Source organism: Physeter macrocephalus, chromosome 19, assembly GCF_002837175.3.
Source record: "Physeter macrocephalus isolate SW-GA chromosome 19, ASM283717v5, whole genome shotgun sequence".
Taxonomy (NCBI): domain Eukaryota; kingdom Metazoa; phylum Chordata; class Mammalia; order Artiodactyla; family Physeteridae; genus Physeter; species Physeter macrocephalus.
In genome coordinates, this window is record NC_041232.1 from 68876248 (window position 1) to 68902663 (window position 26416).

At 40.0% G+C, this 26416-nt stretch overlaps 1 protein-coding gene across 26 annotated transcripts in view; it reads right to left on the reverse strand.

The window, feature by feature from the left end:
* Positions 1–884: 884 nt before the first annotated feature.
* Positions 885–26416, reverse strand: part of TCF4 (transcription factor 4) — a 363640-nt gene continuing 338108 nt past the window's right edge. For 20 of the 26 annotated variants that reach the window (XM_007124266.4, XM_007124275.4, XM_007124267.4 and 17 more), the window contains 5 exons: positions 10901–11036; positions 9120–9282; positions 5663–5892; positions 5058–5198; positions 885–4862 (listed from right to left, as the gene is read on the reverse strand). In XM_007124266.4, coding sequence (XP_007124328.1) covers positions 5062–5198; positions 5663–5892; positions 9120–9282; positions 10901–11036 — 666 coding nt within the window. In that variant the 3' untranslated portion in view covers positions 885–4862; positions 5058–5061. The remainder of the gene's footprint in view (positions 4863–5057; positions 5199–5662; positions 5893–9119; positions 9283–10900; positions 11037–26416) is intronic. The other 6 variants (XM_024132216.3, XM_024132213.3, XM_024132212.3 and 3 more) reach the window with 1 other exon arrangement.

Below are 26416 nucleotides of genomic sequence, written 5' to 3' on the forward strand. Positions count from 1 at the left end.
TCTTCCTTGGTCAGTCATGTGCTTTGCTTTTCAATTTGTTTCTGTGGGGTTTTTTGGGTTTTTTTTTGGTATGTTTTGTTTGTTAAGCTGTCAATATCTCCAACACTTGCAAAATGAAATCTAGAGGTGGTTTTACTTACAGCAGAGAAGCAGAGCTCTATGGACAATGCAAAATGAAATGAAACAAGTGTCAGAAACAGTTTATAAAAATGGCACATTTATTGCTACAGAACGGTCATGTACATGACTTCATCGAATAACTACAGATGGGAAACAGGTAATGGCCTAGACCAAGCTGGGTTTATTTTTGTCTTGAAGGAACTCCAGCACACAACCTGTTTAGACACTTCTACAAATCAGAAATACACCAAAAACATGAAAAAATCGAGGCACTCAGCCACACATTGAAAACAAGGTGTAACTGTTTATCTTTTTTTTCTTTTTTTTAAATGTTTTCCCCTTTTTTTCTTTTTTTAACAATTTTTTTTTTAGTTTTTAATGCTGCAGCTATGTGTACAGTCGCAAAAAATTTCCCCGCTGCGACCTACAACTAAAAAAAAACAAAAACAAAACAAAAAAAAACAAAACAAACAAAAAAGCTACCATACAGTTTCATCTCAGTAACACATGGTAAAATAACATCTTTTAAATAGTAAAATAAAGTAACAAACTTTTACTCATAATGATTCCAAAAATCTACAAAGAAGAAATATTCAGAATCTGACAACTTTTTTTTTGTAATATTCATGGTATAAAAGGATTGCTCCTGCGAAAAATAAGCCAAATATATTTTTTATTTTTAAATTTAGTTTTTTTCCTACTAGGGTGTACTACAGTCTATTTTATAGCAAAAAGAGCACTAGACAAACAAAGCTTTATAACAAAAAGCCAGGCACTGATACATGGTAAATCTCTGCTTTTTTTTTTTTCTTATCTTCACTTAATTGCATCACAAGTAACAAGAATGAAAAAGGCCACAGTTCATATATTTTCACCATTACATATGTCTATAATACTTGAAATGAGTATGGCAAAACCAGCACTGCACAAAGATGAGTCCACTTCAAGTCCCATGAGAAAGAGCATGTCTCTAAAGAAAAACAAACAGAACCAAAGCAAAATAAAAAGAGAGGCCTAAAGGCCTTGGTGCCCCATTGTGTTGGAATTCGTCATATTCCATCTTGACTTTTTTTTTTTTGTTTCCAGTCAGCCAGCAGACTAAATTTTTGTGCTTGTTTACGCTGAAATCGTTTCATTCCTGACTCAAGTTCACTTTTGGACACAGATCATACTCTGCCTGTTGGATCCAAGACGAAAATCCTCTTAACCCCAAGTCTTGGTTCAACACCCTCCCGCCACCCCCTCCCATTCCCTCATCAAAATAAAGATCACAAAAAAAAAAAAAAAAAAAAAATCAAGAATTAGGAAAAGGCGAAAAACAAAAAGGAATCGGAAGACTGAATCAGAACCAGTTGCGTTACTGGGTGGACTGACAGTTGTATAAACATTAGTGTTCCTTGCAGCTACACAGAAGACAAATGGGAAAAATGTCTAGATGAACAGATCCCTATTCTGCATATTCATAAATTACTTGAATGTGGAGGTGGATCAACTGTTCCAAGTTGCTTTTAAAGTCCAAGTCTCTTAAACAGATCCCCAGCCGAAGTATCATCATATACATAGTGTAGTATGGACCCTTAGGAAATTTTTGTATAGTACTTTAATCCTAACTGTCTTCTGCTAAATTGCATTAGAAAATACAGCGCAGGATACCAATATCTTACCTGGGTTTGATAATTACAAAAGAACAAGAAAAAAAAAAACCACACTAAAAAGGCCACATTCCCTTTCATCTTTTTTTTTTTTTTCTTTTTAATGGGGATACTACCCAATGAATATGGATAGATGCAGATGTTTCTCCACCAAGCAAAAAGTAGTGAGCAGCTTTTGGTGGCCGTTAGAAAGTTTTTCGCTTCTTTCCAAAGGGAATTCCACAATAGAGGTATTACATGACTGATTAATGAATGCATCAAAGCTGGTGAACAATAAATTGCAGCTTTTACTCTGTTTGACTGAGAACAAAATATAAAGCACCAATTTAAAAAATAATCCAAGAACTACGATTTAATTTTTTTTTTTGCTTTGTTTACAGATTTGAAAAACTTTAAATCAGCTCTGTGAAAGCACCTTGATGATAACGTGTATCAAAAGTGCCAATCTTAAAATGTACATCAATGCAGGGAGTGTTTCCAGTTCCCTAAAGAGTAAACACCATATTTTCTTCTATACACTTATCCTGAATGTGATCAGAGGATACCTGCTTCCTATATAATATTGTTCCTAGGGATACCCGCCTTGACAGAGTATACAAAATGAGTGCAGAATGTACCACTGAAAGGAAATCTTCAAATACTGAGGGTACAAGTACACACAGTTTCCATTATTCAGGAGGAGGGGAGAGTATACAATATTGTCTTCCATGCCCTTCTTTGAGCCCCTTTGTTCATTCATTTTCACAGGGTAGCCTCAAAATAACTTTTCATGAAGTCTGATTTCTGCTATTCTAAGGTTTTAATCCACCTCCACATTTTAGGAACTTATCAACAAATCAAACAAAGTATTTTAGTTTTATCACTACTGAACATATTTACAGTTTTCAACACACACACAGCTAATCAAAATGTTTATGGGTTTGTAAAAGATGACCACGTGGTAACTATCTTATTTGTTCTTACATTTTCAGAAACGAACATAAAATTCAGATTCTTGTAGCTCACTATTTCATTTCAATGAGACGGTTTTTAAACCACACCGTTTAAAAAAAAATAAGGAACAAAAACCGATACAATGTATTAAAACACATAATAACAAGAGTCTACATGTAAAAATATAACTTTTACATACACAATTTCAAAATAATGATACGTTTGCCATTTGTTGCATAAAATTTACAAATGTATTTCATTACTATATAACTGGCAAAACAGGAGAACAGATGGAACATTTAGACCATTTCGATGGGTTTATGGCATTTACTCAGTGCTGATAGGTGGAAAAACTACTTGAACAAGGGATTTTTTTTTTTCTTAATACATGCCAAGATTGTGTGGCTGTAAAAACAGAAATGAGTTAGAGACAAAAGGATGCTGACAAATACTTAACTAGGAGCACTATTTCTTTACTGCACTATACACCAAAGTCAATCATTATAAAGATTCACGATGGAAGTTGGTTCAATTGTGCCCAGACGTCAAAGCTAGCTATCTGATGAGTTGCTGTGCCATAGCTTGATCTATGTTTCTATCAAATACGTTAAGTATAAACTTCATTCATACTGGCCAGAGAAATACTGCACTACCCCTCCTCAAGAAAGTGCAACTTAATGCTTTAGGACTTATAAGGCTTGTTATAACGCTGCATGATGATTGAATATTGGCATTTTTTTTTTCAGACGAAGGAGGAGACAGTTAAGTCATCTGCATCTTAGTAAACCCATTTTGAAAAAAAAATCAAGAAAGCAACAAAATCAATCAGCTCTGTCACACTACTTGCAATTTTCTCATTGGATGGTCGTTGAACTTCACTTGTTTTTTTTGTTTTTGTTTTTTTCCAAAAATCTGACCATGTATTCAGAAACACCTCACTGCACACTACTTCTGGCTACACATGTAGGTAACGCTTTAATCATTTTGTTAAATCACAGCCACTTTGATTATGTTATGTTTCCGATGATATAAACATTGGAAGGCACAGTGGTAACATTGTAGCATTCTAACCTTGTACCTCTGAAAATCCCAGAAGAGGGTCACAAACGCAACATTACAATTCAGACAAACTCTTTTTGCCATGTCTTGGTAATGCTGCTTGTTAATATCTACACATGATGTGACTTTTAAGTCCTGTGTTCCCAAAAGACTGAAGAAACAACTTTCTACTTAGTTATGAATGAAAAGCAACATCAGGGTCAGCATTTCATCCTGCACTACCCCTCCGGAAGCGGAGTTGGCACTACAGGTTATGAGAACAAACCGGGGAAAGGGACAGAAATAAGACCAAAAAAAAAAAAAAAAAAAAAAAATCCATATTTACAGTAAAATCTTTCTTTTAAAAAAGTTAATCAGTACTATTTTTTTACAGGAGAAAAAAGTCTGAAACAAATGAACAAAAGCTTACCATAGTCACTAAATTTTTAATATATATTTATATATATATTTATATATATATTTGTCATAGGTCTATAAGATCCATCTGTTCCTCCTACCCTAAGGAATGGCTAATGTCATCACTTCGCTGTCATCAGGATGTTTGCTGGTTTTGTTACGAGGGCAGCCGAGCTTCCCTTATTCGATATCCGGTAATTATAAACACTAGCTGACTTGAATACCAACAAAAACGGTCATGTAGTTTTCTTCAGAAGTACACTTTTTCATTATTGCAAGTTTACAATTTTTTTAAATTAAATATTTTTTTTTTCAGACTTACAAATTAATTATATATTTTTTTTTTTCCAAAAGAAGTTTAGGCACAAATGCATTGTTCCACAGTGTGGAAAGATTGCCATTCAGTCTCTGGGCTGCGTCTCAGCCTGCACATACTGCTTTGAACATTCTGAATGATATGTTAAAGAGAGTCATCCCCCAAGTTGCACTTTTTTTTCTTTCTTTTTTTTTTTTTTTGTTTGTTTTTCGGTTTTTTGATCATTGGGAATGCTGAAACCTCTTGCGTCTGCGATTCATAACTACTCAGACTTGTCTTATATTACAAAAAAAGGGGTTAAGGACAAGTGTTTATGTGGGTTTAAGATAATACAGCTGTTAAGGAAGTGGTCTCTTGTATTAATGAAGCAATGTGGCAACTTGGACCTGAGAAAGAAGAGAGAAAGATGAATTAATACGTTTATAACAGAAAAAAGGAAAGCTTTTATTTTTAAACTGTTTTTTTCTTTTTTCCAAGGGAAAACAAAATCTGTGAATTTGGGTCAAATATGGCTTTCATGGCTGATGCCTTGGTGAGAGTAACAAAGGAAAGCTTTCAGAAATGGCTGAAAACAAACTTGCCCTTTTACATCTGTCCCATGTGATTGGACGCGTCTCCCATGCCGGGGTGAGGCCCCGCCAAGGAGAGCGGGGGCGGCTCCGAGGACACCTTCTCCTCTTCCCTTCTTTTCAGACATGCAGCTTTCGGATTCAGATTCCTTTCTGTGGAAGAGGAAAGCACAGAGCATTTAGGTCACACCCAGGGCTTCTGGTCCAGGACAGTCATGCAACGTTTCTGTGGGTCTGTTGATCCTTTCTCTCAGTTTCTACCTTCCAGAACAAGAGGACCAGTTAGGAAAATGCACACTACGGCCATTCATTTGCTCAGTGGCTAGTAAAAGGTCGAACTCCCTGGTGAAACTGTGCAGCCACTTCACAGTCTGAGAAAGTTGGTAAAGCAAACGTACCCAGCTCCGGTTACTGAGAGGACCTACGGAAACGTCCTAAGGCAGCATCAGTTACAAGACAAATCCCAGGGTTCAGTTACAGGAGAAAGGGGAGCTGCCTCATAGATTTAGATGAGATTGAGACAGTGATTCTGCAGGATGCCTAAGAGTCTACTCTCTGCTCTCCCCAGCGGCGTGTGACCGTGACCCCTGCGTGGAGGCCAGCCGGCCGGCACTGACCTCGGACTTGCTGCTCCAGGCTGAGGATGACGGCCACGGCCTGGTGAAGGATCAGGAGCTTGGTCTGGGGCTTGTCACTCTTGAGGTGCAGCTGCACCATGCGGCCGAGCTCCTTGAACGCCTCGTTGATGTCACGGACCCGCAGGCGCTCCCGGGCGTTGTTAGCCATCCTCCGTTCCTTCTCCCGCTCGGCCTTCTGCTCCGGTGTCAGGTCTTCGTCATCGTTATTGCTGCGGGACAGAAGGGCAAACGCGACATTTTCCAATGGGCTGGGGGAAAAGACAGCTTCTAAATTCCTTTTGGTTTCTCTCTGAGTTGTCAGGGAACTCTTCCATCTCAAGATCTTGTCCTTGGCAGAATTTTCCATCCACCTGGGCTTGGCGTTGCTTTAGGTGGCTGTGACAGTCCCTACGCCAGACATTGGCTGTCTCCTGGACATGAAACCCAAACCCAACAGGAGAGGTTCAAGTTGGGGCCCCGAGCGCACCACATGGATGGAGGGGAGCAAAAAGGAAAACATAGCTTTCATCCCTAAGGTCACGCACGCCAAAGCAGAGCGCTGTCAACGTCGGCTCAGGCTACACTTCAGGACCACGATTCGGAAAGCGTTTTAGACTGAAGCTGTTCTTTTTAAAAAAAACTTTCACACTGTGACATCCGAAACCCAAGGAGGACCGGGGATTGAAAAATGATGTGGATAGGTCAAAATTAAGACGATGCAGCTCAAACTGGATTAAGAAGGTCCTACATTCAAGACAACAGAGCAATGGGAGTAAACACGGGGGCCTGTTGTCTATTAACCAGCTTGGAAGGCTTGGGCAGTCCACTTAATGTATCTGAGTCTCGCTTTTTCCATGTATTAAATAGAAAGGTTAGAAAAACATCATCTCCATGGCCTTTAGCATTATGAATGTTTATGATTCCCCAGACAGGTTGGGGAAACCTGAGTTGACATGAGCTCTAGGCAAAACAAACCCAAACCCAACCCAACCCAACCCAAACACTTACGGGTTATCAGTACCCATGATCTCACTGTGAGTCAAAAATGAAGCCCAAAAGCTCATCCCTGATTATGAGAACAGAGATAGTACATGATTCCTGTCAAAGGCATGGTTGGAGCCAGGAGTCTGGAAAGGGAAGATAACTTCTGTTTCTGGGTGTCATGCTGACAAATTAGAAACTTTTGAATGGGGGGCAAATGGGATGATGAGCCACCTGGAAAGCAGGTCATATCAGGAAGATCTCATGGCGTCAAGGGCTTCAAATAATTCCTGGGTAATCACGTAAAAAAGAGAGGTGTGGAAAATGTCTCAGGAAGGCGGAACAGAACAGAGCAAAGAACCCCGAGCGGAACAGTCTGAATTAACATGAGCAAGAACCTTTCCTGAGTATGAGAGATATAAAAAATGAAGTTAGCTTCACTCAAAAGCAGGACAGTCTTCACTGCAAGAAACAATATGGAGGTGACCACCCATAAGGGTGTTAACCTAGAGATCTGAGCACTGACCCCAAAGACCATCAGGGTGAGCCTCTACTCGAAAGTTCCATGAATCTGAAAGGCTCACAGAATAAAGATGTTAATCACAACCTTCCAGAGCTGGAGGAACACGTGGGAAGTTATCCACTCAATTCAATGCAACAACACTTAGTGAGCATTGGCTTAAAATGTATAGCTCCGAGTCTTCCACTGTGGAGAATGTCTGGGTAACTTCCAAATCGCACTGAGGATCCACTACGATGGAGAAGCCCCAGTCGATCAGAAATGGAGTGGATTCTTAGGCTGCAGCACATGCTGCTCATAAAGATGACGTAAGTAAGCCAAGAACACTTATAAAGGAGGCAGACACCAAAGAAAGATGCTGTAAGACTTGGCTCATCTTCCTGTAGGTTAAACTCCCTTCCAGATGGGACTGTCTGCCTCGAACGTGTGCTGGTGAACGCGCGACTAAACTGAACCCATCGGAAAGTGCTCTCTTTCTCTGCCATCTGATCCTCTTCATTTCCTTGCCGGTCCCGCTCTCTCCCACCCGTGACCTCTGCTGATGCCAAGGAAATCAAGATGACTATTAATTCACACCCACATTCTGACACACAAATAGGACGTAATAAGTGAAAAGAGAACAGAGTTGAGTTTCTGCTCATCCCATCCTGAAGTTAAAGATCTGGGTAATGTTTTTACACATCAAACATATGCCACACCTTTTCCAAAGTGGGCCTGAAAATGGGAATTTGTTTTCCAAGGGTATTCAGGCCACTAATGAAGGAGAACTGGTTAACCTCTTATAAATAAATTGGTTATGCGAAGAAAACTGCCTAGATTTGGAAAGTCTCGCCTTACAGCACGGTTTTGGGGGCCTAAGTAAACGTCAAAACAGTGACCTTTTAAAACAAGCTTCTTAACAGCGAGTTAAAATGTTGTACTGAAACGTCAAAGAATCCATTGATATGCATGCGTTATGACCACTAGTTAAATTACCAAGAGCTGACTGATCTAACAGAGAAGCTGGTAAGGATGTGAAAGGCCCTTGGGATGTCTTACCGATGTGGCCAAGCCAGGAAACTCTGTAGCAACGGTGAAAAGGGGTAAGGTAGAAGCTTCCAGAATTTCTGAAACTGTGGTAGAACTTGTAATAAGATTTATCTCAATAACTATAAAGGCAATATGAAAAGGCGGCATGTCCTTAATTCCTAAACGACGCCAGGTATAACCTTGAGAACGACAGCCTTGAAAAGGGAGGTATCGTCTTAGTACAATTCATTTAATTTGCAAATAAAAACCATCCAAGGGAACTGAGGTAAAGAACATGGGTGTCACGATACTCAAAAAAAAAAAAAAAAAAAAAAAAACAACAAACCCATCTGATTATCAGATTAAAGTCCAAGGCGATAGATTCTAATTTAAAGATATCGGGGACTTAAGAAAACCAACCAGAAGCTATTTTCCTGCAGTTGCATTTTCTGCCGGGAGAAAAAAAAAATGAGCAATTTAGGTATTGCTCTTATATATATCAACATGTTTAGAATAAAGCTGGGAAATCAGTACTTTCTCACTTTTGAGGTAAGAAAAAAGTTACAGTTGCACAGACATCGATTGAGCTTTCAATAGAGCTAAGCTCTCTTTTGAGAAGTATTTTCCAAAGAACATTTACGACCAAATTTGTAGAATAAGTATAGTTTTACAAATCGACTGCTTGCATTTGAATCAGTTACAAATGGTTTTTGCCGTGTGTCATTATTAGCGCTGGGTCCAAATTCACAAATGCAAAGACATTTTTGGCTTTCCTAGAGTACAGGTATCTCAAACGATACTTTCGTACCTCTAGAGCAAGCCTTTCACTTTCTTTTCAGCTGCAGATTTACCTGCCAGGAAAAAACTGAATAGTTTCTTCCTGTTCTGTTCACTTCATCAAAGTCCAATAAAGGAATTAAATGAAGCGACAGTATTATATACTGTTACCTAGATCTTGACCTAGTAATGGATTTGATATCCTTCTTGTCGTCATCTAATTTCTTGTCCTCGGAAGACTTCGTGTCTTGCAGGTTTTCATCGCCCTCGTCGTCGGATTTGATCTCAGAGCTGCCGGAGGAGACACTCTGGCCCTGCAATCCTGGTGGCATGCCTGCAGAAAAAAAAAGAGACCAGGTGACACGGCCACCAAAGCCTTGAGGCACAGACACGCACACCCCAGACTGGAGAGCTGCCAGCTACACGGTTCAGACTGCCGAACTGTGTGATCTGTCACTTTTTTCATGGTCTTTGGTGAAGTTTCAAAAATGCACCTGCAGAAACAAGTTTTCCCTGCATTGGCTCTGAGGTTAAATTCTATTTTGCAATCTTTTGGAGTAGAGGGTAATTTCACTGTCTACAAAACATCAACTTAATTGCAATGAAAATCATAATCATGAAAATCACACACCTCAATGTTCTGATTAAGAACCCAAGTAAATATCAGCTATTATATTGAGTTTCTTCCATATGCAACGATTTAATAGAAAAATGTCCTTAAAATATAATTCCCAGGGAGTACGCTAAATATGTACAGTCAAGACTTCAATAGATACCCTGATGATATTCTGAAATTAGGCTTCTCTTATCCTCAAGGAGTAATCAGCATTTAAAAATGGTACATATGGAAAGCAGTTACTGCTCAATGAAGACATTTCTAGCTCTATCACTGCTCAACTTTCCAAGATCACAATATATTTTAAAACGTGACCCTAATGTAATCATTTATTTCTAAGGTAGAAGTGTGTCTATTTAGTGTTTCCTTCTATTTGTAATCTGTACCGTCTAGAACTTTATCACTCGAAATCTGGTCAGTGGACCAGGAGCATCCTTGTCCCCTGGGAGCCCATTAGAAATGCAGGACCCCAGATCAACTGAATCAGAATTGGCATTTTAACAAGATCCTCAAGTCATGTTTGGGCACATTAAGAAGTGCTGATCTAGGACAGAGAAAGAAAACCCAAAGGCTCTTTAAAAGAAAGGGCCATCAAAGTATTACTATTCAATTAAAAATGGCAGGCACACCCACATATATAATCAACGCTCAAGATTCTTACAACGCTTAACAGGTGGGCAAATGCTTACACACATTATTCATTCTTGTGCCACTGTTACCATTTTTATTCTCAACGTGAGGGGAATGAGGAGATGTTATGTAAGCATTTTCGGGTCACCTGACCAGCCAGTCGCACAAGGACGCTGGGACCCAGGTCTTGCCCCTGCGGCACAGCTACCTGGGGTCCTGGGAGGCCGAAAGGAGTCAGTGGTACGAGGCACTAAGGACAGGGCTTGATGACTCAAGAGCGAAAATCATCCAAGTTCCATTTTTGAAATGTACCTACATTTCCTTCCATCGTAAGCAACAAAAACCATTTCCTTCCTTCCTCTTCATTTGGAAACATCACTGTCAGGCTACAACTAACCACATTAAAGGATCTGAATGAGAACAATGTGGAAATAGCTAAAATCACATTTCCTCTCATCAGTCTGTGGTCTCATTCCCTGCTGAAATAGGAGCAGGATTTCCGAGGATGCTGGAGCAAAACAGTTACTGAAGAAACACAATTAGCCAGCTACGTTTGAAATCCTTTCCCATTTACTTACCATCTTTGTATCAAAATGGATTCTTGGTGATCTGCCAGCGCTTCCTGAGGGATGTGTGAGTAAGCATGGGATCCACACGGGATCTATTGTTTCAGTGAGGTCAGAAGCGCCCGCGGAGGTGGACCTACCTCTGTAAGGGTCCTGGGGTGGGTTCAAATCAGGGGACGTTGCAGACTGGACAGGAAGCTGTGGAACTGGCACCTGGTTTGGGACAAGAGAATGGCTGCCCCTCAGGGCCACGCCATCTTCACGATGGGCCCCAACCTGAAAGGGCAAGAGGAACCGAAGAGTTTAGTGGGAATCAGAGGTGTGACGGCTACTTCCAGGGCAGCAAGGACCCAATGAAGGGAGACTAACCTTTGAAAAACAATACTCCCAAATGCATTTCACTAGAGGGCGCTAAAGGACCACGCATGCACCTAGAGTACCCAGCAAAAAACCACTTTCACACTCAGTAAGATGCTGTGCTGTACATCCAGTGACAAATATGGCAGAGTAGCTCAGGCAGGTAAAACGTCAAATTGTCTCCCAGGGTGCTGCAGTGGAGTGCACTGATTCGTACCCATCTGTCTTCTATCATGTCCGCCAACAGATCTGACAATTATCTTAATGCCCATATGCTTAATTGTGGTCTTCTCAATTCCCCCATTGCTATCGGAAATCCTACAGGAATTTCAATTTGGCATTCGACTTTCATTTCAGGGGATAAGATTCTCGGGCCTGCCATTTTTTTTTTCCATAATGCCAGCTAAGCCACTGACAGCGGAAGCTACAGCAGTATGGGACATAGCCCCTGCTCGGTACAAATATAATAAAATGTCACCTGGCTTTCCAAAACTGGCAGCCCATTCCAAATTAATGGTTACTGTATTTCATCAGCTGCTGAGTTCCAAATCCAAAGGGGGACCGTTTCTGCCAATGCCACCATACCGGAAAATGTACCAATAAAGGTTTCATTAAACACACCAGTAATGCCATCATTGCCTTGCAAAGATGTTTGGACAGTTTTCCATATTTTTTTTTTTTTCACTATTCTGATCCTAGAAAGACACCATATTGTAAACACTCTCTATGCTTCCAAGAATAAAATTATAGAGTACAGCATGATGACTTGGTCTGAAAAAAATACTGCTGAGCTTTTTATTAACTACTACTACCTCCTCTGGGGTCCAGAGATGTTGACCTTGTGGCATTGAGACAGCAATCACTGACTTTATAGTGCACACCTTCAAGTAAGACCAGTAAGCATTTGCAAACCAAGAGGAACATGAGTAGCGTTTTCAATGGCATTTCCAAGTAGTTATTTTCTTAGCCTACTGTTAAGGTGAACATTGACACAGGACAGTGGGTCTAACACTAAAAATATTTATCCATGAATTTATACGGCTATGAATCAAAAAGTGTAATGTTTTCCCAATCCAAATCCGAAACCACGAAACAGAATCGTCACTCTTTTGCTACCCAGTGTTTTAAAAGAGTATTTCCACAAAGTGCAACAATAATAAGAATCTGAACTAGCAACAATAAAATTCACAGAACCAAATGAAGCATGTGCTAGCTAAAGGCAGCCTAGTATAAAGTGTCACCTTTATATCCTCCAAAACAATACACAAGAAAATAATTCAGGGAGAGGGAGGAGGATCATACAAATCATACTAACTGCCCAGATTCAAAATACAGCAAAAAAGAAACCATTATATATAGAATGGATAAAAAACAAGGTCCTACCTACCGTATAGCACAGGGAACTACATTCAATATCCTGTGATTAACCATAATGGAAAAGAATATGAAAAAGAATGTATAACTGAATCACTTTGCTGTACATCAGAAATTAATACAACATTGTAAATCAACTACGCTTCAATAAAATAAAGTTTTAAAAAAGTTAAAACAAAATACAGCAAGAACAGCAAAGGATTTAAGGACTCAGGGGCATCAGGACGTATAAATGAATGCTGTAGCTGAGAGATCTGGGGAGTCCAGTGTTTTCTGCTACTCGGGTGCCCGTGTGCCTTCCCAGAACAATCTGAATGGTGGTCATTTAGTGTCTATGTGGATCCTTCAAATATATGAAGACCCTGATTATCTCCCAAAGCAGCTCACTCCATTTTCACCACAAGTTGGCCTCCTTGTACATTCCACCCAATGGTCCTAGATTCAACTTCTGGAGTTCCACGGAATAAGTGTCAGCCCTTCTCACATATTTAACACCATTGCCATGCCACTCCTATTTTTCATCTGTAACTGAAGCCTAATCTTTTATAGGTAGACCATGCCCACCCAATTCCCTTCAACCATTTCTCACTCTTTGCGTATTGTTTTTATTTTCCTTCCAAACCAAAGAGTGGTAGCTGTTTTCCATTTTTATATCTGTGCCTTTAGAAGACTGATTCAGTCATGATTATTCTTTCAATCTCAGACGTCAACTTGCAAGCATGACTTTTACAGACCCTGATCACATGGTAGCTCTTTAAGACTGTCAATCAATGTTAACCTAAATAATTACCCAAGTGTTGACTCAGTTACTGGCATTCCCAATGGATTTCATTTCTTTCCACAAAGGATGATTCTAAGTTGGAATCACTGAAGGTAACCATGGATTTGAGCACAGCAGAGATTCTCGTACTCTCCTTCTATTTCAGAGTCATTCTATTAAAACCCTCAAGGCTTCTTTGTGGGCAGCTACGATGCAATTCAAGGTTAATATTTTGCTTTTGAATTAAAATATATTCAGTTATTAATCCTGAAATTTCTTTTTTTTTCCCTTCTAGACACGTTTAGCTTTTAAAAGAGGATAGAAGAACCCACAACCAATGACCTTTCTATTTTCTTTCCCTCAACTGTAAATGAAAGACAGTGCAACTGAGTGAAAATCATACACTAATGAGAATTAATATGTAGATTATAACTGCAACTGGTCTTTGTTTGCTGTATAATCATGGGTAAGTTGCTCAAATCCAAAATGGAGAAAATAACATTGGAAGTTACAGAGAGTAAGTTCCAGGTTTATTGCAAGGAGTAGTAGTATGCGTGACAGCTAGTACACAAAGGTACACAATAATTATTGATATTGTTAGGTGTTCCAGCTGAAAATACTTGCATACTACATAAAAATAAGAGTCTACATGGTTCAAGAAACCTTAGAACTCAAGCTACTTTCACTTACAATCTTCTTTGCACTCTGTCTCTATTTTGTTCATATCCATTTGATTTTAAATCTTTCTCCTGCAGAATGACAGTAAAATCTTAAATGATCTATAAGTATGTTTGACAGTTGTTCCAGCTAGGTTTTTGGCTTTCAGTCACACATGTTAGCTAACTTTATTTTCTATAGATCATCTCAAATAACACATCATTTTCCATAAAGGAAGTTGGAAACGATGTTATCCTTGATATTCGAAGGTCTCCCTTGTAAACTATTTATATTCCAGGTCAAATGAATGACTAATGACAGGTCCACATCCATGGATCCATCTAATTAGCTAGATTCTCCAGGATCAATTCCATTGCCTGTGGCTGTGTAACAGTATTCCAATCTGAAGAAGTAGCTTTGCTTTACTTGTTTCCTTGACCACAGACAGCATTTCCTAACCCTATTTACTTCTCCCTCAGAAACATTATTTCTGGTCACATAAGAGACAAGGAAAAAACCACAGTGAATGGCCAGCCCAAACCCATCAACAGAATAACTCAGAAATAGACGAAGAAACCAATACTGCCATCTGTATATATGAGGGTCAGGATTTGTCCACTTACAAATATAATAATAATGTAACTAGAAAAAAAGCAGATTCCTTTAACCTACAAATCAACTCTAAGGATGGCACCCAGAAAATCCAAACTTCATTAAAGTCCTATTTTCATAAACCTTTTCATCTAGATAAGCAATAAAGTTAAAAGGCAGCCTATGAAAGGTTAGTTTTATCAATATCGATTGTAAATTTTTTTTGCAGTCTTTAAGAATACAGTCTTCTTATAGCCACATACAACATGGTTTTAGATATATCTACGCTAAAAGTAGAAGGACTAAAACCTAAAAATTATTCAATAATTATCAGTTGATTGATCAAAGAGTACACTTACTAATTCGACAAATATTTCCTAATCTAGCTCACGCATGTCACTCTGACAGGTACTGGGGACAGGGTGGTGAATAATTTAGATGTGGCCCCTGCCCTCATGGAGCTTATAAGCGATCCTTGGTGGGATTTTCGTGGAGTGATCAATTTAGTGTGGTGGTTTTAATAGTAAGGACCAGAGACTCATTCCAGCTGGCTCAGGTAAAAGGAGATTTAACAGGAAGATTTCTGTGATCTACGTTTTGGGCCTGGAGAACTCTCGGGACCTAAGGCCACCCCTTGTGTCTCAGGAGCTGTTCTAGCCTCTCTCCTTCCTCCGTTGGTACCTCTGTCTCTCTCTGGCTCCTGCCCACTCAGAACTATGGCCTGGACACTTCTCTTCCTTCACAGGAGTTCCCAGTACATCCTTTCAGGTTCTGAATCTGCTCCTAACTCCCTCTCTGCCTTAGTATTTCTGAGTTCAGAATGCCAAGATCATCGGATGGTCCAGCTCATCATTTTGAAGCAGACGCAGGCCATCCACTGAATGGGCTAGCCTGGGATCAGGTGTCCTCACCCCTGGTCCAATGAGCTATAAAAGAAGAGGGGGAGGCAAGATCATGTGGTCCAAACATGGCTGCCCCTTCCTCGGGCCCCCATAAATCATGGCTCTTATGTGCAGATATCTAAGTTTCATTGTATCTTAGGTCAAGGAATATTCAAATTCTGACACAGCTATTTAAATTCCCAGTGTGACTTTATCACTGGGAATTACTAAATACTTTTAGAAGTGTACTACTTCTTTTGAATCACATAAGCACCATATCATTTTAAATAATCTTACTTTCTGAGGAAAGAATTGATATATTAAGACCACTTGTCAATCACAGTACATAGATTTTAAGGGAAGGGTCTGGGGGAGACCTGGATACCAGTGAGGACAAACTTCTCACTTTACAGAGAAGAAAGCAAAGGCTGAAATGGTTAAGTGACTTAGCGAACATCTGGTTAGAGGACTAAAACAGATTTTGAACTCAGAAAACTTATAACAACATTGAACAACTTGATTGGGCATATATTAGATATATACATATATATATGTATGTACGTACACATATACACACACAAGCACACACACATAGGGGAGGGGAGCAGAGTTTAGGGCCAAATAGGGTTACTTCCCGGAGTTTTCACTGTGTGTGCGCGCACGCATACATAGATGCAGATATAAAAATCATTTTAGTTTTCCTTATCATTGGGGGAAAAACATCATGGTCCACCAACTTAGGCCAAGGCCAAGATGTCTAACGAAATTACGAAATTTAATATTTGCCACGACTCCTCCAACATAAACAGATTTAAAAGATATGCAGTTTCAAATTAGGTGGCTGATGGCAAGGCTGTTTTTATGTGGGGATGTGAAGAGAGCATCCTGGTAAATGTCCTTATCCTGATCCTCAAGCTAACAACAAACACCCCAAACAAAAAAGGCATTCAATGTTTCTGCTCTCTTTGTTTCCAGGGAGTATTGTGAAAGTAATTATTCTGTTGTATTTAAGAGGCCTATTTCATGGATGGGAAAATGTATTAAATTTCATTTGGCAGTTATTCAATCCTTGTTAATGTTATCTCCAGAGATAACTGCTTCAAAACAGGCTTTCAGACCTCAGTTCTTTCTCCTCTACCATAATCCTTCTAAAAGAGTGTAGGATGGAAACTTTAGGAAACTTGTCATCAATTTCTAGACCTGCGATAATGACACAAAACCAGAAATGCTGTTAGAGACATCTTAGTAGCTCAAAACGAAAGTTTGTAATTAATGGCATGAGGTTCAAAATCTTCCTTTTGACAGAGGTGTTTTTTAGAAAGAAGAAAAATAACAACAAGAAAATGGGGAAAAGAAAAAAGTCCTGGTAACTTTTACTTTTCTCTCTTCTTTCTCTTGTTTTGCCATAATTATATATAAAAAAAAAAGCTGATGGGCTGGGTTTTTTAATTGTAATTGGACACCCATTGACAGAGAAAACAGTTTTGGTGTCTGAACGGTAATCTCCCCATGAAATATCAATTATACATGACAGTCGTAGAGTGCTAGATTTCAGTTTCAATTATCTTGCCAGATCTGTCTGTGTCATATCAGAGGAAAGCAAACATTTTCTCAAATGTGCAAAAAATACCATTGAGTCCAAAAGGTGCATCTTTTAAAGAAGTGGGAAGTGGTTCTGCAAACTTTCTTTAATAGCTCACAGATGGGAACTCGGAAGTTCATGAAACAGCAGTGGTAGACACGGTGAGGAATAATATTGGAGGCACCAAATTCTGTAGAAAAGGAGACTAGGCTCTGATAACCAACTCTTTCGTGTGAAAAAGCCCTGACATCTGGGACACCCTTCAACCACGAATATAATTTCCATACTCCTCAGTTTAAAAAAAATTATCAGACCATTTAAAAAAATTCACGTGATTAAACAGTGAAAGGACTTTTCACTAAAGTCAGATCTGGACTGAATTCTTCAGTTTGGATTTCGATTCTTAAAATGTTTATTGGGAGAAGGTCTCCTCATTTTCTTAAAAACACCTGTTTTTTTCCCCCAGAAATTTCACGGCTTCACTTAGGCTTTGTCTGAAGTAAGGTAATTCCTCACTGGGCAATTCTTGGAAACGTATTTAATGCTTATTCCCCAGATGATAAAATAATTTTCGAGAGGATTTAAACACAATCTAAATGACCCTGACCTTGGCAGTGTCATGGGATCAGCTAGGCTGAAACTCCCCTGATTGTCCACCAAAATGGTTAAAGATGAATGATTCTGCGATCTAGTTTGAGAGATGCAAACGGCTGTTACCTGATTTCAGTTCATCTTTTTATTTTTTTTTCTTAACTCATAAGTTCCATCTAGTGAAACTGTTTCATTTCTCTCCTCTGTATACCCACCCTCCACCCCCAATTCTCTACATCATTTTCCTACACAGGAAACCAGAACTGGATGCAGCCCACCAAGCGGGGACCTCGGTGGGTGGTTAGCAGAGTCCATTCCATCCCTTCCTTGCCCCGGGTAGCAAGTTAGTAAGTAGGCTGGAGGGAACTGAAGTTAATCCATGCCTAGTGAACCAAGCCCATGTAGCACAGAGATTATGGTGCACTTCTGCAATTACTTGTAAGCAGCTTCTTTTGTCTAGTGTGAAGGAAAGGACAATTGGATACTTGATGTGTACTTGGAATTTCGGGTCCCCCCAGTGGAAACACACCGGTGTGAGGCCAACTGGCATACCAAGTGCTCTGTAGCCAGCCCAGGAAGTCCATCACTAGGGATTCATCCTTACCTAGCTGGCCTTAGTTTTAAATTTTTTAAATTAATTTTTATTGGAGTATAGTTGATTTACAACGTTGTGTTAGTTTCTTTGCTGTACAGCAAAGTGAATCAGTTATACATATACATATATCCACTCTTTTGTAGAGTCACAGATGTGGAAAACGAACATGGTTACCAAGGGGGAAAGGGGGGGGGGTGGATAAATTGGGAGATTGGGGTTGATATATACACACTACTATATATAAAATAGATAACTAATAAGAACCTACTGTATAGCACAGTGAACTCTACTCAATACTCTGTAATGACCTATAATGGGGAAAGAATCAGGCTTTTATTTTTTAAATGCTTTTTTAATTATCCAATTAACATCCGCTGATTTTAACATATTCCGAAAGGCAATGGAAGTGTGAAGAAGCTTGCCTGAACTAATAAAACATTTCTTTCCCGTCACTTGCAAAATACTCAGCTTGTAAATGCTGTATCCTCTGCGCATCACTTGGTCTCTTGGATATCAAGTTTCCAGCATGGCTTTTCATTGTTCTATGGATTAAGTCTAAGATCAATACCTTATGCTTCTGGGTTCTTCACCTGGACACCAGAGGACCATGCTTGTACCCTCCTATTCTTAAATTCCTTCATCTCAATATTCAGTAATATTCAGTTACCTACTTGTGGCCCCTCATCTGCTGCCTTCACTCCCACATCCCTAAGGCTTGAGCTAAGCCCTTCCTCTTCTGTCCCCCAGGGCTGGTTTCCTCCCCATGATCCCTGACCACTTCTCTTTCATTAGTCCCACAGACCCTCATACTCTCATTCCTCCTAGACTGTCTGGGTCTCCAGAACACTCATCATTCTTGCTGGATCTGGACAGGGTTCTCCTCTGATTGTTCATTACGGACACCACCCTTAAAACATGCTCAAGGCCACTGTCTAACAGGGCAGGGCATACGCATCAATGATTTTGTTTTGCTGCTATTCACGAAGCCTATACTTGTCTTTTTTTTTTTTTTTTCTATTTTTTTGGCCGTGCCACATGGCATGCAGGATCTTAGTTCTCCGACCAGGGATCAAACCCGTGCCCCCTGCAGTGGAAGCGCGGAGTCTTTAACCACTGGACCGCCAGGGAAGTCCCAAGCCTATACTTTTCTTGAAATGTAAGCATCCCAAGGGCAAGCACTGGCTCCTTGTATAGGGCTGTAATATCACAAGGTACAATTACTTACTTCCTAAATGATAAATGATGACACCAATGGCATATATCTTGTGAGACTATCTGAAATCTAAAAGCTTTCGGTACTGTCGAATGTAGGTTTAGCATGTTTCTATCAAAAAATAAACATTTCATTTATTCAACGAATGCCTTAGGAATGCCTATTATATGCAAGCCACTGCAGGAAAAAATAATAAAAGAGAGGTGTGTGTATTACTTTACAACCTCTTACATCTTAAAGGCGAATTAATATAATTACTATATAGGGCAAAATAAGATGAATGTCATAAAGGAGTATAAGGTCATGTAAGGTTTTAAAGGATGGGTGAAATCATATCAGACGGAGAAACCAGAGACTACTTCAAGAAGAAGGTGGCATTTTAGATAGGGTTTGAATGATGGGTAGAATTTTGATATAGATTATCTAAATATATTTTTTTAAAAACTGATATTTGACATTAATTAACATCTCAACATTAAATAAAAGTTCCTATTTTTACAACAAGAAGTGCCAATATTTAGATTATATATATATATGAAGAAGCAGCTAAGGACTGCACGTCAACGTGTTTTCATACTGCCAGACAACACATTTTGGACAAAAAGCAGACTTTCGTAAAGCCCTTTATAAACCTCAATGGCTCTGTTACAAAGTGAACAACGTGGGGCATTTTGGATACAAATGGTACCTCACTGTATGTGTGTATTATTGGCCCAAATGATTCACTCTTATTTAACTGCAATGAAGTCTTTCATCTCCTAGCCATACAATAATAGTTTCCATATGACCAGTGGCTCTGCTATAAATAAGATCAAAAGCAAAAGAAAGGATTTAATAAAAGAAAATGACATTAAGAGTAGCATTAAATCAGGGGAAAATACCAATATCCAACTTTTTTTTTTTTTTTTTTTTTTTGAGAATAAAGCTCCACAGGGCACTAAGCAGCTTCCCCAATATGTCATGAAAGGGCATTTACAAGCAGTAGGCATGTGCAAAGTCCATTTGCATAGGCCTTAGAGTGGCAAAGATTAAGTTGGGGTATGGGATGGGGAGAACACCCCCCACGCAGGGGCAGGCTGGAGGACAGGTACCAGACCAAACAGCTAGTTTTACAGCGCACAGTTCAAGGGAACGTGTCAGTGGCAGACGTCCATCCACTTCTCTGTCCTTTTCTGTTCTATTTTATGGAGATGGGCTTTTTGGTAATCCCGAGTTTCTCAGAGAATCATAACATTGCTCAACCCTAGTACATGAGTTCTGAGAAAGGAAGTTTTTTTTGGCAATGCACAGTGACTCGATATGAAGAGCCAACTTCCCAAACAAATTTTCTTCTAGTTCTTTAGAAAAAAAAAATTACAATGTTAATCTCTATTCCCGACTGGATAAACAGCTGCTAATAACCCCCAGCTCCCAGGGGAGGAGGTCGTTTCCTTTCATCTTCTGGCTGGTGGATATCTGACGTGCACTGGACTTTAGTGATTCCACATGTTTTGTACTTGGCCTTTTTCAAAACTGCCTCGTCCTGGTTCTGCCAATTTGGGCTCCTTTTCTGCCTTTCCCTGAGATTGCCTCCATGAACTTGGAGGACGTACTCAGTTCTGGGACTACTTACTTGAAATCATAGTTCTTTTACTGTGGATGTATTTAAAGAGGAAATTCAAGCACTTACAATACCTAAAGGAAGTTAAAGCCTTGGACCTTTGTATTTGAAGCCTTGGGAGGGAAACAGCCATTTCAGAGGGAGCAAATTATTCACTCAAGGGCTGGCCATGTTCAAAGATGCTCAATTACTAATAGCATCACTAATGCGATTACTTTATCTGTTTGCGTCCCAACTAAAGGAGCCAGCTTCAACACTTCTTCCTCTAACAGGAAGTACCCTGCAGAAGATTACAGGGCCAGCCCGGCCCCCGAGTCTTTCTCACTTGTCCCTAAGCACCTGCTTTTACTGGTGACCTCAGTTCCTACACCTCAAGATTCAGACATTTCGCAAAACAGCTTTTTAAACAAAAACCAGCTGTTTCCCATCTAGACTGCAGGGGGAAAATTTGGGGGCGGCTCACAGAAACATTACCCAGAGACTACCATTCTCCAGTAACTTTCACACACTTTCAGCTCCGATCGAGACCCGCCCCTGTGTAGAAGCTGGGGAGCAGGCATGTGTGAAATTAAAATGTGGAAACTCAACACTGTGGTTTTTGACGATATGTCCAATTAACCGCTTGAAAATGAATGTGGCTATTGTACCAGGACAATGCTTCCTCAAAAGATGTCATTTAACTAATATTGGACAGATCTTTTGGTTAAACTCAACTTCATAGTTCTAAGTTGACTTATGGACCTAGAGGAAAAGCTATAATTAGGCACAACTGTGAACGTCAACCAGTTAGGTAGACTCCCCGCGTTTCAGAAATTCGACGTTAAAGCTTCTGTGTGTGTGTTTTTTTTTTTAAGGTATTCACTCCTAAAGGTGCTTTGCCTAAACCCTCTTCTTATTGCAAATCCATTTTGCACTTCTGTTTTCTAAGCAATGAAGATAACTTTTGATTTAAAAAAAAAAACACTTACGGCCCCAGTGAAAGTTAACAGAACACAACACCTACGGGCTTTGAAAAAAATATAAAATGGCCAAGGTCTAGTCTTGGCTTTTAAACGGTGCCAAGTTGCTCCAGTATTTTCTGTTTTGGTATGAATGACATAACTGAATTACTTCATGAGCTGCTACTTTAATTCCTAAGGGTGGAAAATTCCATGAGTTAATTTAATTTGGATGTAAAAAATATACATGAAAATTCACTCTTCCTGTCGACTCTCCTGTGAGGGATGCGAGCCAGTTGTCGGAGCTGCCGTGCTCGGAGGAGGGGGCTCCCGGCCCAAGGCAGCCCTGCCTGGCGCACCACATCATCAGGTCATTTCCCTACTTCCACCTGGGCGCTTAAGATCCTTGATTTTCTGCGTATTTTTTTGGATCATGTTTATTCTATGGCTCTGTAATGCCTTTCCTAGGCTGTCTCTACTGAAATCCAATGCAGACTCTAATATGAGCTCAAGGACATCTTCTCCAGGAAACTTTTCCTAGCCATCCCGAAGGCTGGTCAATGTTCGTCCTTCTCCGGGTCACCTCTCGGGTCACTTAATCATTCCACCCTGCGTGATAGTTAGGCACATACTTGTGTTATCATCCCCCCAGAGCCAGAGGCCTGTGGGCTCAGAGACTTTCTCTTACACATGTATGTATCCCCCAAGGACCTGAAGCACAGACAATACAGAATGAGTGAAGAAACATCTGTGTAATTTCTAACCTCTACAATACAGATTTTTTTCCCTTCAGAAAATCTGCTTTCCTGAGAAAATGAGGGTAATATTACCTTTTAAAAACGTACAGCTCGTGTCTTCTCTAAATTATGGACTGTTCAGCACTGTGTCTTTGTCCCCGACAAAATATAACTGTGCCACTGAGAGCGTCTACCTGCTTTTTTCCTCTGTTATTTAAGAAGAAAGCAAAGTCAAGATGTGTTGAGGTCACAGAGTCTGTTTTAAATGTGTTTTTATAGTTTAAAAGCACAGGAGACAACCGTTGGGTTTTATGTATTTAAGGTTCATGACACCAGGGTGCTAAGCACAGGGGAAAGATTAAGGAGCTAGGCTTGGCTTGTCCTAGAAGCAAGGAGAAAGGGAGTCCTTTGGGTTTGACGGTCCAGTGCAGACTGACTGTCTCGTTTCTAGGTCACAGGGCCTGAATTCAAGTAAAATGGGTATTGGGGGAAGAAAAAGCGGATATACCTAATTTAGACCTAGAGCTGTGGGATCTGGGCACACATCATGCCGAACCACTCGTCTGAAGAGTTTGTTAATGAAGAGTACATGGTCTCCCTGCTATGGCTGGATTCAAAACCTCTTGACTTTTGTTTAAATGGATGCTGAAATATCAAATGTTGACCTCAAGGATTCTAAAACTGTCGTAACTAACCCGCGGTCAAGAGAACTTCTCGAAGTCAGACGGAGAGAGACAAATACTGTATGTCTCAGTTATATGCAGAATCTAAAAAAAATGAACTCAAAGAAATGAGAGAGTAGAATGGTGGTTGCTGGGGGCTGGGGGAGATGGGGGGATGTTGGCCAAAGGCGAGAAACTTCCACCTATAAGACGGATAAACCCTGGGAATCTAATGCACAGCATGGTGACATTAATTAACAATACTGTATTGTATATTTGAAAGTTCTTGATGGTGGCTCTTAAAAGCTATCACCACCACCAAAAAAACCCCCACAACTAATTATGTGAGGGGATGGAGGTGTTAACTAACCTTACTGGAGTAGACATTTTGTAAAATATACATGTATCAAATCGTCGCATTGTACACCTTACACTGACATATGTTAGATGTCAATAATATCTCAAAAAAGCTGGCATTCGTTTTTTAAATGAAGGGCACTTCTTCAAGTTATTTCCCCTCTCTGCCTTTTCCCCCCAGGTTTTCTTAAAATAAAGTACAACACCGATATAGGTAAAACCTTTCAATTGAGGTTGCTCATCTGCTTTCAGAAATTTTTGATAATTGTGGAGTAGGAGAGATGGGAGAACACTAGAGATAGGCAAATATCCTCATTAAGGAAAAACAAAACCCAATGTAGAAGCTAGAGAAAGGTGATGTCGATGACTAAGATCTTGGGTGAAATTCTATAACAGGCTATTTAAACGACAGTTCCGAAACGCTCTGAGACACAGGCGATGACCTCCCAACTCAGTTTAGCTCCACCGAGAACAAGTCTTTCTGTGTAAACCTCATTCACGGGAATGCCGCACACCTGGCGTTTGGTGACAAATTTGCCAACAACAGAGCTGCAGAATGTGTGAGTGAGGATTTAAAGGAGACCTTTGACACCGGAAACAGTATGAAATTCACCGATACGACAAATAGTGCATAAGGACAGTTGACGGACATGTGGCCAATGGATTTCAACGGATTACAAGTTCAGTATTTGTCAGAAGAATGATGATGTCATCAAACACTGCCAGTAGGATGCTGTTAGGTGGCCTTTAATGAAGACATAAGGTATTTAATGGGTTTCGTGATAGATCCACCCTAGTCTGGGCTAATGATTCCTTGAGCACTGTATTCAATTTGAGACCCTACACACTAAACGGTCCTCGGTGAGCAGTGGGGGAGTATTCTTTTTGAACTTGGAAGAATGCACTGGAAAGTTATAAAGTCAAACCTTTTTTTTTTTTTAGGATAAATATTTGAAGATACAGATGTATACCCTAGAGGGGAAAAAAAGAAAAAAACCGAGTAGACTGTCTTCAAATAATTGAAAGTTTCTCAAGTATTTGTTGAGTTGACTTAGGGGTAACTCCAATCGGCAGAAAAATGAAAACTTCACAGGGAAATAAATGTGGGCTGGACATAAGGAAGGATTTTCTAAAGTCTGATGGAAATGGGCTTTATGGTCCTTTAGAGCTACTCAGCCTTGGAGGAAGGAGGCTAATAGAGGCTTGTTCCCTGCTTGGCAGCGAATCTGTAGAGGGATTTGGATGGAGATGCCTTCTAAGGGTCTCTGAGATTATATGCTAATAATTGCTTAGAAATGAAGTATGTGCTCAAATATACACAGAAATTTATGGAATCAAAATCCCTGAAAACCCAAGAGGAACAAGACTGAGGATGATTAAGCCCCTGTGGATCATACCTTTGTTGAAGAGGGCCACGTAGAAACAGAGTTTTCTGACTTCTGCTACTTGCATTACAACATACCAGTAAATGTTACTCAAAGCATCACATCACTGCCCACTACTCTCTCTTGGGGCCAGATCGGATTGGCAGAACTAAATAGCAACATGGTGCAGAGAGCCAAGGGGCAACTGAAGAGTCTTCCTGGGTTTCATCAGTTAACAGAACACGTGTAATACCAGCCACAGTTTTGAAATTGCTATGGTGTCGGGTTAGAGAGGAAATTTGTTGCGGCAGTGTAATATTTAGTACAAAGAGTGCTGGTCTCGTTGCTGGCTTGTCTGGTTTCTAATCCTAGCTCGGCCATTAACCAGAGAGTATCCATATCTGGGTCACTTCCCCCTTCGGGGCCTCAGTCTTCAGCAGTAAAATAAAAGAAATGGGCTAAATGACTCCTGCGGTGCTTTCAGCATCTAAAATTATCTAAAATTCAATGGTCCTAATTCTTAAGAACTATAAAAGCAGAACTATTTTAAGTTGTTTATCCTCTGAAATCCTAAGTGGTAAAAGCTCTCATATATTTAGTGTCACTGAAATAAAAAGGTGCTTCTTCACTTAATGACTGACCTTCTAATGAATTCTTTGTAATCCAAAGTCACACTAAAAATGATACTGAAAAGAGGGAAAGTGGGCTAAGATTGGCTTGTACCAGTGGTTTCTGAAATGTGTGCCACACTGTCACCTAGGAGTCTAGTAAGAGGCCTCAGGTGACGCTGTGGAGAACAGGTGTGGGTGGTGAGTTTCACAGGGCTCCTCCCCCCGTAGGTCATCTAGGGCAACTAGATCCTTAGGAGACCACTACTCCTACCAAGTGACAATCTGATCCTTCCCTCCCGGATTTCAGAGCTGGGCCCTGCTCTCCTATGAGTCTTACCACACTGCTGCAGCAATTTTTAAAAAAATATATACCCTATCCTATGAGACTGTGAACCCCTTGAGAGCAGAAACCACACCTTAGCATAGAGCTCAGCATTTGGTAATGACTTGGTAAATGTTTTTGAAATGAATAGATGGGCTTTAAGCAAAAAGGCTCTGGGAACCATACTAATATTATATATTAATAGTACAGGAGCTTTTCAGCTAAAATGATCCCACCATTGCTGACTCTACTGATGAGTTAATCAGGAGCAGGAACAGAATCACATGAAGATATTGGGTTGGCCAAAAAGTTTGTTCCAGTTTTTCCATGAGACAGTATGCAAAACCCGAATGAACTTTTTGGCCAACCCAATATTTTTGATGTGAGTTTCATTTCTTGTTCTCTTAAAAGAGGAGTGAGGTCATCTGAAAGACTTTTTTCCAGGGCTCATCTGAATACTGCAT